We start from the raw sequence: 12296 nt of genomic DNA on the forward strand, positions 1-12296 counted from the left end.
TTTAAAGATGTCGTTCTACTTGTGTGTTTCTGGATGCGGTCGTTACCTGGCGCCTCGGGATGGTCACCAGCGCTGTATCACGTGCTTGGGCTTAAGGCACGCTGAGGCGGCGTTTGTGGACGAGTCATGCACCCATTGTGGGATGATGACCGTCGCGGAGTTGCGGTCGAGACTCCACTTCCTGCAAAGGGGTGGAGTCCCGGTCCCGGCGCCTCGTTCCAATCCTCCTCAGAGGGTTGCTTCGGGCGCTGGGACTGGTGACTTGAGGATCATGGTGAGCGCGCTTCCTTCGGGGAACCAACCCCCTAGGAACCCTCATCCCTCGTGCACTCCGCAGCCAGTAGAGCTGCCGGGGGAACGCGGTGGACCACCCCAGAGGTGTGTACCATCCGTATCCTTCGGAGCTCCCCATGACGACCAGATGTCGATCGCTGCATCGGAGGGTGAGCCTGATACTTTCGGGGATGACGATTCGGCGCAGCTGCCTCCTTCGGGAGTGACATCTGTGCCCGATTCAGACCCGGAAATGATGGCTATGCTTTCCCGGGCCGCCAACAGGGTCGGGCTCGTGTGGAATCCTCCACCGTGTCCCGAGCCCTCGCGGTTGGACGATTGGTTTCTCGGGGTGGCAAGGGCTGGTTCTCAGTCCCCCACCCCAGTGCCTTTCTTCCCGGAGGTGCATGAAGAACTCACTGGCACATGGACGGCACCTTTTACTGCCCGAAACCGTGTCGGTGGGTCCTCCTCCCTCACCACCCTTGATGGCGGAGCGGCGAAGGGTTATGCGCGCATACCCCCTGTGGAACGGGCCGTTGCTATGCAACTGTGCCCTAACTCCACCTGGCGGGGGGAGCCGTCTCTCCCTTCCCGGGCCTGTAAGCACTCGTCGGATCTTCCGGCAAGGCTTATCAGGCCTGTGGGGAAGCCGCTTCTGCCTTACACGCTATGGCGTTGTTGCAGGTCCATCAGGCCAAGGCACTGAAGGACCTACACGAGGGTGGTCATGATCCGCAAGTTCTACAAGAACTTCGTACCGCGACGGACCTCGCGCTTCGTGCGACGAAGGTTACGGCGCGGTCAGTGGGTCGTGCGATGTCCACCATGGTGGTCCAGGAACGCCATCTCTGGCTGTGTCTCGCGGACATGAGGGATACCGACAAGGTCAGGTTTCTTAATTCCCCCGTGTCCCAGACCGGCCTCTTCGGCGACGCGGTCGAGAACTTTGCCCAACAGTTCTCGGCTGTACAAAAGCAGTCTGAGGCCATTAGTCACATCCTGCCGAGGCGGTCAGCTGCTGCACCCCCACCGCCGGCGGCACCTCAGTCTGCCCGTCGCCGAGGGCGCCCCCCTGCGGCCGCCCCCGCTCCCACGCCGCAGCAGCAGCCTCCATCCAAGCGGCGTCGTGGAGCCGGTCGCGGGCGGGGTGCCCAGCCCGTCCCGCCACCCCCTAAAAAGAAGGGTGGCAAGGCCAAGTCCAAGCGGCCCTAGGACGGGCGACCCGGAGATGGATGGGACTGCTCTTCAGGAGGTGGTGACCGCACCGCTCCTTCCCCCGGAGGAGGGCCGGGTGGAGAATCTTTTGTTTCCCCTTTTTGTTCCGCCGCTGGCCCAACGACCAGCGGTACCCAAATTTTCAATAAAAGAGCAGTTTCCTCTATCTCCGGGTCCGAAGAGGGCTCGGAGGGCAGTGGGAGGGCAAGAACCTCACCACTCTCATCCACCTCTTCTGTCGCCAGCGGACAGCAGCGAGCAGCAGGCAGACAAAACCTCGACTGCTCCCTCTGTCCACCTGTGGAAGCAGGTAAGTGTTGCACAGCACACTGTGACCCCGCTTCGGGCCGCCTCATACAGAGAGCCCCCCGGGCCGCGTCCCTGCGTTCCACCTCGCTGCCCCGCGGCGGGTACGCCGGTGGTCCCCTTGGTGCCGCTTGCTCGGTCTCTGGGAGCCTGGCTAGCGCTCCCCAGTCCGTCTCGCTGGCTCCTTCGGACCATCAGGCTCGGCTATGCGATTCAGTTCGCCCGGCGCCCCCCCAAGTTCAGGGGCATCCTCTTCACTACAGTGAAAGCTGCCGATGCCCCTGTCCTGCGTGCGGAGATCGCAGTCCTACTGGCGAAGTCTTCACGAAAGTCGTGGAGGGAGCCCTTGTTCCCATGAGAGAACAGGGTGTTCGCATCCTCAACTATCTAGACGACTGGCTTATCCTAGCACAGTCTCGGGATCAGTTGTGCGAACACAGGGACTGGGTGCTCAGTCACCTCAGCCAGTTGGGGCTTCAGGTCAACTGGGAAAAGAGCAAACTCGCCCCAGTGCAGAGGATCTCTTTTCTCGGTATGGAGTTGGATTCGGTCGAACAGATAGCACGCCTCACAGAGGAACGTGCTCGGTCGGTGTTGAACTGCCTGAATACTTTCAACGGCAGGACAGCGGTCCCACTGAAATTTTTTCAGAGGCTCCTGGGGCATATGGCGGCCGCAGCGGCTGTAACACCGCTCGGTCTGCTTCATATGAGACCGCTTCAGCACTGGCTTCACGGCCGAGTCCCGAGATGGGCGTGGCTACACGGCACGTTCCGGGTGCCAATCACTCAGGAGTGCCGCCAAGCCTTCAGCCCGTGGTCGGACCCTTTGTTTCTTCGGGCAGGAGTGCCCCTAGAACAAGTGTCCCGGCATGCTGTGGTATTCACAGATGCTTCGGCCACCGGCTGGGGTGCCACGTACAACGGGCATGCAGTGTCAGGGGTTTGGACGGGACCCCATCTGCATTGGCACATCAACTGCCTCGAGTTGCTGGCAGTACGTCTTGCTCTGGGCCGCCTCAAAGGCCTGCTACGGGGCAAGCATGTACTGGTCCGTACGGACAACACTGCGACCGTTGCGTACATCAACCATCAAGGTGGTCTACGCTCCCGTCGCATGTCGCAACTCGCCCGCCATCTCCTCCTCTGGAGTCAGAAGCATCTGAGGTCGCTTCGCGCCATTCATGTTCCCGGTGTGCTCAACCGTGTGGCCGACGAGCTGTCACGAGCTGCGCTGCCAGGAGAGTGGCGACTCCACCCCCAGGTGGTTCAGCTGATCTGGAAGGAGTTCGGAGAGGCTCAGGTAGACCTGTATGCCTCTCTAGAGACCTCCCACTGCCAGTTGTTTTACTCTCTGACCGAGGGAACACTCGGGACAGACGCACTGGCACACAGCTGGCCCCGGGGCCTGCGCAAATATGCGTTTCCCCCAGTGAGCCTACTTGCACAGACACTGTGCAAAGTCAGGGAGGACGAGGAGCAGGTCTTGCTAGTTGCGCCCTACTGGCCCAACCGGACCTGGTTCCCAGAACTCTCTCTCCTCGCGACAGCCCCTCCCTGGCCCATCCCTCTGAGGAAGGACCTTCTTTCTCAGAGACGGGGCACTCTCTGGCACCCGCGTCCAGACCTCTGGAAACTCCATGTCTGGCCCCTGGACGGGACGCGGAGGTTCTAGGTGACTTACCCCCTGAGGTACTTAACACCATCACTTCGGCACGTGCACCGTCTACAAGACGTGCTTACGCCTCGAAGTGGAACCTGTTCGTCGAGTGGTGCTCTTCTCGCCGAGAAGACCCCCGAAGATGCTCGATCGGAGTCGTGCTTTCCTTCTTGCAGCAAGGGTTGGAGCGTAGGCTGTCCCCCTCCACCCTCAAAGTCCAGACTGCTGCTATCTCCGCTTACCACGACCACATAGATGGCAAATCTGTTGGTCAGCACGACCTGGTCATCAGGTTCCTTAGGGGGGCGAGACGGTTAAATCCTCCTCGACCTCCCTCCATACCCTCTTGGGACCTCGCTCTGGTGCTAAGAGCACTCCAGATTGCTCCCTTTGAGCCTTTGCAATCAGCAGACTTAAAGATTCTGTCTATGAAGACTTTGCTGCTGGTTGCATTGGCCTCCATCAAGAGGGTAGGGGACCTGCAGTCATTTTCGGTCGACGAATCGTGCCTGGAGTTCGGGCCGGGCGACAGCCACGTGGTACTGAGACCCCGGCCTGGCTACGTGCCCAAGGTTCCCACCACTCCCTTCAGGGACCAGGTGGTGAGCCTGCAAGCGCTGCCCTCGGAGGAGGCAGACCCAGCCCTGGCTTTGCTCTGTCCAGTCCGCGCTTTGCGACGGTACATAGACAGAACTCGAAGCTTCAGGACCTCAGACCAGCTCTTTGTCTGTTACGGAGGCCAGCAGAAGGGAAAGGCTGTCTCCAAGCAGAGGATGGCCCACTGGATAGTGGATGCCATCGCCCTGGCTTATCAAGCTCAGGGCGTGCCCTGCCCGCTCAGGTTGCATGCTCACTCCACGAGAGGTGTAGCATCCTCCTGGGCGCTGACTCGTGGCGCCTCGCTGACAGACATTTGTAGAGCTGCGGGCTGGGCGACACCTAACACGTTCGCTAGGTACTATAGCCTTCGTGTGGAGCCGGTCTCCTCCCGTGTTCTCGCCTCAGGTCAGAGGCACCGAGAGGCCCCGGCTTAGTGTCCGCTTGCTGCGCGACATGCGCTTCTTTTCTCCAGAGAGTCCCTACAAGGCAGACCCTGTCGAGTCCTCCGACATCCCTTCGGCAGCCGACGTGGCGGAGCGTCGGTCGCCAGGCCTTACTCCGTTGAATCCTTGAGAACCGGATTTAGGCTGGGTTCCATATGTGTGACCCTACGGGGATCCCATATGCGGCTTTCCACGGTTGCTCCTAATCGAAGCCCGTGTCTTTCCCTCTGGGAGAACCCACCAAGTTGGAGTCACCCCAGTTCTTCCATATGTTGTACAACCTACAAGGTTAGTCCATATGTACTTATCCATATAACTCCTTCGGGGAAGGATATGGCTTCCGCAGCGTTCCTTATCTGACGTAAGGTTACGCTCCCAGTGGTATCTATAGTCTCACTGAGTGGGTTTTGGGAACAACAGTGATCGACCCTCTCTGTGTGAGCCCGGTCCCACCGTCCTTAGGCAAGGGGGTTCAGGTGGCTCACAACAGAGCACTGGAAGAGGGCACCTCCTGTGGCGCTTTGGTAGGGATTCCTATTCGTCGGTCATCCGACGTACGTCGAAGTGACCGACTGAATGGGAACGTCTCGGTTACAAAGGTAACCCTCGTTCCCTGAAGGAGGGAACGGAGACGTACGTCCCGTCGCCACAGGCGCTGTCCTGCTGATGCTGCCACCTGCTGGGTTCGGCTCCTCAGCGAAAACCTGAAGATGCAACGCACCTGCTGCTCATTATATACCCGCGCTGCGAGGCGAGCAGCTGATGCATATGATTGCATGCCAATGTGCATTGGCTCGTTTAGTTACACTTGAAGTAGATTGGCCTCTCTAGCGAGATTCCTATTCGTCGGTCATCCGACGTACGTCTCCGTTCCCTCCTTCAGGGAACGAGGGTTACCTTTGTAACCGAGACGTTATCACACATGCTCCATTGAGTCTTGGTGCTCACGTGAGTAATATAGGTTTGAATATTCCTGAATATTATGTAACAAGTATACAGACAATCTTTGAAAATGTACTTGAAAAATACAGGACAATTTAGAACAATTTGTGAAAAGATCCTTTTCCTTGTGGGGAGGAAAACAGAATATAAATTATACAGAATTACGTTTCTTGAAAGTCTAAAAGTGTGGAAATCTAAAATTGTTAGGGGATTAGAATTAGGGGATTGGATATATATAGTTTGTACAGTATAAAATCATTATGTCTATGGAATGTCCCCATAAAACATGAAAACTCAACATGTGTGTTTGTGTATGTTAATGTCTACACTTTTTTTTGTTCCATTGTTTCTGTACTATACTGTTAAAGGGTTAGTTCACCCAAAAATGAAAATGCTGTCATTAATCACGCAGCCTCATGTCGTTTCACACGCTTAAGACCTTTGTTCATTTTCGGAACACAAATTAAGATATTTTTTGTAAAATGGCTCAGTGAGGCCTCCATTGACAGCAGGACATTCAGTGCCCAGAAAGGTTCTAAAAACATATTTAAAGCAGTTCATGTGACTACAGTGGTTTAACCTTAATGTTATGAAGCGGCGAGAATACTTTTTGTGCACCAAAAAATAAATAAATAAATAAATAATGACTTTTCAACAATATTAAGTGATGGCCAATTTCAAAACACTGCTTCAAAGCTTTACGAATCTTTTGTTTCGAATCAGTGGTTCGGAGTGCCAAAGTCATAAGTGTTTCGAAATTCCAATAGTTCATGACGATCCGAATCACTGATTCAAAACAAAAGATTTGTAAAGCTTCGAAGCAGTGTTTTGAAATCGGCCATCACTAGATATTGTTGAAAAGTCGTTATTTTGTTTTTTTGGTGCACAAAAAGTATTCTCGTTGCTTTATAATATTGAGGTTGAACTACTGTACTCACATGAACTGTTTTAAATATGTTTTTAATAGCTTTCTGGGCATCTTAAAGTGTTAATTATCTTGCTGGCAATGGAGGCCTCACTGAGCAATTGGATTTTATCAAAAATATCTTAATTTGTGTTCCGAAGATGAACAAAGGTCTTACGAGTGTAGAACGACATGAGGGTGAGTAATAAATAACATAATTTTCATTTTTTTGGGGGGGTGAACTTACCCTTTAAGTGCGCTGTAACTTTTCTCTGTAGGGCTTCCTTGACAATTTTACTGGTTGACTAGTCAGTGGATCATTGTTTATATTATGTAAATGACATTCCGATATGCTCTGCTACTTCTGCACTTTTTTCTGCATTGACATAGAGTGTGTTAACTGAGAGATTGTCACACCTGAGATGATGCAGATGAGAATAGGAAAGGTGCATATTTGGATTGATGCCACTGTAGTTTGTGAACCTTTAAATTCATACCATCTCAGATGTCTGTAGTGCAGTTCACTTATATTTCACAATATAGCACAAACCTCAGTTCTACTCAGTTTTCACTTTCATGTAATTCCAAATATATTCTGCAACTACAGGTTATAATACAAAGCTAATGACATGCAGCTACACTGGATTGCAGTTTGTGGACAGAAGAATTTTCCTTCTGCTGTTGCTACATAGAACTAGCACAACTGAAATTATGTTCCACAACTATAGTCGACACAGACCACACATTCACTAGCAGCAGAACTAACTGATTAGTCAGTGCAAATTATTTGAAAATATAATATCTTGCAGTATCCCACTTGCAAATATTAAACATGATCTGTGCTGTGGTTAGCGTTTTTTAGACCTCAAATGTTTATCATTTGTCTGTTTATTCAGAACTCTTTCCTCCTGGTCCATCTATATTCCACAAACAGTGAATGATAATGAGTAGACAGTGCATACATGATTCATGACATACTTAATACGAACAAACAATGCTTTCTTTAATGTCTCCATATGGCGTAATGTTAGCCATCTGCTATCCGTAGAAGGCTGGTTTATGCAGACATCTTTGTTTCTGAGAGTGTGTTTTATAACAGGATGAGTAATGATAAAAAGGTTAAAGGCTGTAGTTTTGGAAAAACAGAAAGGTGGAGATGGAAAAAGACAATGGGGAGGTGTGGAAAGACAGAGCATGGCCTGCTGTGGCAAGAGATACACTCTTTGACATGCCAACACAGGCAGATGGCTAATCCTGTGAGCTCACACAAGACGAAGGCCATTCACAGGAAATAACAACACCAGCCGTTCGGTGGCAGCCTAAGTGCGTATGGCTGTTTGTCTTGTCATGTTTGTGCATTTGGACATTTAATTTTAGAACAGTTGTTGTTTGTTTGAAGACCCATGGATCTACACAGTTTACTGATTGGTTCATAACATTGTAAAGTTTCTAATCTGATTGGCTGGTAATGATGTCACTCTTCTGCAGCTATGGACATGGTTGGAGGAACTTCAGAAGGAGTTGCTGGATGATGTTTATGCTGAGTCAGTCGAGGCGGTGCAGGAGCTGATCAAACGTTTCGGTCAGCAGCAGCAAACCACCTTGCAGGTCACTGTCAATGTCATTAAAGAAGGAGAGGATCTCATCCAGCAGCTCAGGTACTGGCCAATGAGAAAACATCAGTTAAGTAGTAAAAGATGACGTTCACTTGTTGTCATGAGAATTCTGACACAAACAGAAACACTTATGCATGTCATGCCACGGCATCCCATTGACGTCTGTTGTATTAATTATAATTACTAAACTCTAACGCCACAGATGCTTTTTCCATTTTTGTGAATTTTGTTAGATTATTTAGTCACTTTATGAAACTAGTGATCTTGTGGGCACCGAAAACCAATGCAGGTTTTTCAGGTTTTATTAATAGAGCAAATTTAGAAGGCTACAAAACCATGCACATCACAAACACTATAACAACTTACAAACAGTGTTGGGGGTAACGCATTACAAGTAACTTGAGTTACATTATCAGATTACTTTTTCAAGTAACATGCATTTACTCATCTTACTTGCGCAAAAGCACTGAAAAACAGTGAAGTGCAATCTCAGATTTTTCATGCAAACCTGTAATAATTAACTATATTAAATTACACAAATATACTTTATGTATTTAATCTCACTTTATTAACCTTTGTCTTTGCTGCTCTCCTTCAATTATACAATATAACAATACTAATAAGCAAAAATTACTTTAGATTAGATTTAGAAATAAGAGTGTTGAACTTCCTTCTCCTGTATCCTATTCTTCTTTAATCCAGAATGGCAGCACAACTGCAAGGTTTGTTGGAGCTGCACCCACTACTGTACAGGCGTAAATATGCATTTCCTTCAGCCTAATACTTATTCATTTCACTTTTGGTGTCAAAGGGCCTTAATATTTGCAAAAAAATATAACTTTTTTTGTTGTTATTAAAAAACAAACAAGCCCAGCCCAGGTGAGAAAAAGCGTTACTTTTCATAAAAAGTAATTAAGTAACACAATTAGTTATTTTTTTAGGGAGTAACGCAATATTGTAATGCATTACTTTTAAAAGTTACTTACCCCAACACTGCTTACAAATCTGTTATAATAACTTATCTTAACAACTTTTTGAAACTGTGGTGAAACACCAGCAAATCTGTTACTGTAACACTTCCAATATTCATTTCTAGATCTACAGAGATTCCCAAATTTACTCTCGAATTTTGCAAAACGTTATCATAAAATGTCTGTTTATCACAGCTGACGCGCAACACAATGCCTCATGAAAAATAAAGTGCAGTTGATGAACGAACGACAAGGAAGCACAAAAAAATTAACGTACAGTACACAAGAGTAAATACAAAGTGTTTGTTGTTAGTCACAAACAGCACAGCAGCTCCAGACAATCAAAACCCAGTGTTACTCACATGAGCGGGATCAAAGGAGCCTCTGTGTCTGTTTTCAGGCCTCCCCTCTTAGCTCTCTCCAGCGCTGGAAAGTTTTTCTATAAACACGGTCCTAAAGCATTTTGCCCAGACATAAACCTTCATTCCAGTGATATTCTTTTGAGCTCTTTTGTTTTGTGTCCCCATCTCTCGTTCTGCATTTTTATTTTTTTCTTATTTTCAAATCTCCCTCTTGCTCGTACTTCCAAACAGTGTATTTGAAATACTACTGAGTCCACCTTTAATTGACCCATCTCCTAACATGCAGAGACTAATTAAACTGTTGTAAGAAGATGCTTCATTGAAGACGTATGGTATATTTTGCTGCAGATCTTGTTCTCATACTTGTATGCTCTTATTTCTGACTGCAGGGACTCGGCAATCTCCAGCAATAAGACTCCTCATAACAGCTCTATGGCTCACATTGAGAGTGTCCTGCAGCAGCTGGATGAGGCTCAGGCTCAGATGGAGGAGCTGTTTCAGGAACGGAAGATCAAACTAGAGCTTTTCCTCCAGCTCAGGATCTTTGAACGAGATGCAATTGATGTGAGTCCACACTTTACAACATGTCTGACTGTTTTCTCCCAAATGATAACCCACTGATTTTGTTGTAAACAGTGGATCTGAACAGTCAAGACAAGACAAGTGATTTTCAGTTGATGGGTTGCAGGCAGTGGTGAGGGGGATTTTTTTTTTCATCATCATTCTCCACACTTTCAGATGTCTTGAGAATCAGAATGAATAACAGAAGCTCAGATACATATTGCTAAATATAATTATTGACCACAATGAAACATCATCTTTCCAAATGGAGCTCTATAGCACTGCAGTAGCCAAATCAAGTCACCTTTATTTATATAGCGCTATATTTTTATATATTTTTATGTATTGTATCAAAGCAGCTTTACAGGGATAAACAGGAAAAATAATGATGCAAAAAGAGTACAATTCTGCTGTAAAACAGCTCTAAAAAGAAAATAGTGTCATTGTTCAGCTGAGGTCAATTGAGTGTTGATTCAGTTCAGTTCAATAACTGTGTAAATATCATAAAAATATGAAATGAGTTCAATGCAACTTTAAAGCAGCTAGACCAGGTCTCCTCTGGCCAAACAAACCAACAGGGTGTGGTTATAATTCCAGTTCCCTCTGCTTAAAGATGCACCACACCGGCATTATGGTGGGGAGGAGTCGAAGCTGTTCATAGGGGTCTGTGCAGAGGACTTGTCTGATTCTTGTGATCTTTGCTGAGGATCTGTGCTGATGGCTGTCATGTCGATGAGGTCTTCACAGGGGATCTGTCTCTAGGGCACATCTAGTTGTCATGATCTCCGCTGACATTCAGGGCTGTTGTGCTTGTCACTAGGTGCAGGTCCACCATCTGATCTGGATATGGACCAGATATGGCTGAGTACGGTAACCTCGGGATAAGGTTGAAAGAGAGAGAGACCTATATAATAGATGCCATTCTATTTTAAGATGTAAAAAGTACTGTACATCAGGTGTTATGGGAAGTGTTCCCTGTTCCGGTTGACCTAATTTATGCAGCCTAATAATCCTTTAACAGATTTGAATTATAGAAATGTGATAGTGTGTTGGATGTATGCTAGGTTAAAGAGATGGGTCTTTAATCTAGTTTTAAGGATTTAAAATGACAGAAATGTGGCTTTCAAATGAAAGTTTGTTGTCAAATAACACACCCAGGTTCCTAACTGACAAAGAACACTTTGTTTTCAGAGCAACCATCAAGTGAGAGTATTCTAGGTTACTGTGTTTGGAGGTTTTTGGTCCAATAATTAAAACCTTTGTTTTTTTTTCCAGAATTTAGTAGCAGGAAATTACTAGTCCTCCAAGTATTATAGCGACCATTCATGTTGTTGGTTTACAATTTAGCCACTGTATCAAATAAATATGTGGGGTTGTGTTTGTTTTCTTCTAAGAAAGTCGCAAAGTAAGCAGATCTAGCAGTTTTTAAGGCCTTTCTGTAGACAGAAACACTATCCTTCTACATAATGCAAAATACTAGGGGTATTTCGCATTATATAGAAGGATTATACATAATGTGAAATACCGCTAGTATTCCTTCGCATTATGTAGAAGGATTGGTGTAAACTTAGCTAGCTAAAATAGCAAGGTGTGCAGGAGGTTTTAAAATTGTATAAGTTAAGTCGATAGATTGACTAAATTATCACCTGACTTTGTTGCTATGATGACGCACACTTATAGAGATGGATTCCTATTGGTTGCATGTACAGTATTCTGGCATTTTCAATTTCAAAATTTCTAAAAGTCAAAATCCATTGATCTCAGAGAATCTGAGCAGAAACCTTGAGCAAAGACAAAGCTATCATGGATGTTCCTCTCACAGCCTGCACCATGAGTCATGGAGGTTTTTGTCTCTGGATTTGTGAAAATGAGTCACACTTTTGTCAAAAGGGTGTTTAAGAAACTGACAGATTTATCTAACCAAATATGACTTTTACGGTTGCTCAATATTAAATCTCTCAAAGGTGCCATAGAATTGAAAATTTAATTTACCTTGGCATAGTTGAATAACAAGAGTTCAGTACATGGAAATGACATACAGTGAGTCTCAAACACCATTGTTTCCTCCTTCTTATGTAAATCTCATTTGTTTAAAACACCTCAGAAGAACAGGCGAATCTCAACATAACACCGACTATGATGCAACAGTCAGGATCATTAATATGTACGCCCCCAACTTTTGCATATGCCAGCCCATGTTCAAGGCATTAGACAAGGCAGTATTAACGTCTGGATCTGTGCACAGCTGAATCATCAGACTTTATGCAGGTAAGCAAGCAAGGACAATAGCAAAAAATGGCAGATGGGGCAATAATAACTGACACGATCCATGATAACATTAGTCTGGGTAAACCCAGCCTGATCTGCCGGCGATTTGATTTCGCTCGGCAACTCAGTCTGGAAACCTGTGCATTCACTTCTGCTGCGCTGTTACACTTTTG

General features: G+C 47.1%; 1 protein-coding gene across 4 annotated transcripts in view; it reads left to right on the plus strand.

Moving 5' to 3' along the window:
* triob (trio Rho guanine nucleotide exchange factor b) overlaps positions 1–12296 on the plus strand; it is a 188572-nt gene that overhangs the window by 97499 nt on the left and 78777 nt on the right. For all 4 annotated transcript variants that reach the window (XR_007179212.1, XM_048153955.1, XM_048153954.1 and 1 more), the window contains exons 13-14: positions 7834–8003; positions 9684–9858. Coding sequence is in view for 3 of the 4 variants with exons in the window: in XM_048153955.1 (XP_048009912.1) it covers positions 7834–8003; positions 9684–9858 (345 nt within the window). In the remaining variant the exon portion in view is untranslated. The remainder of the gene's footprint in view (positions 1–7833; positions 8004–9683; positions 9859–12296) is intronic.

This window comes from Megalobrama amblycephala, linkage group LG13, assembly GCF_018812025.1.
Source record: "Megalobrama amblycephala isolate DHTTF-2021 linkage group LG13, ASM1881202v1, whole genome shotgun sequence".
Classification (NCBI taxonomy): Eukaryota; Metazoa; Chordata; class Actinopteri; order Cypriniformes; family Xenocyprididae; genus Megalobrama; species Megalobrama amblycephala.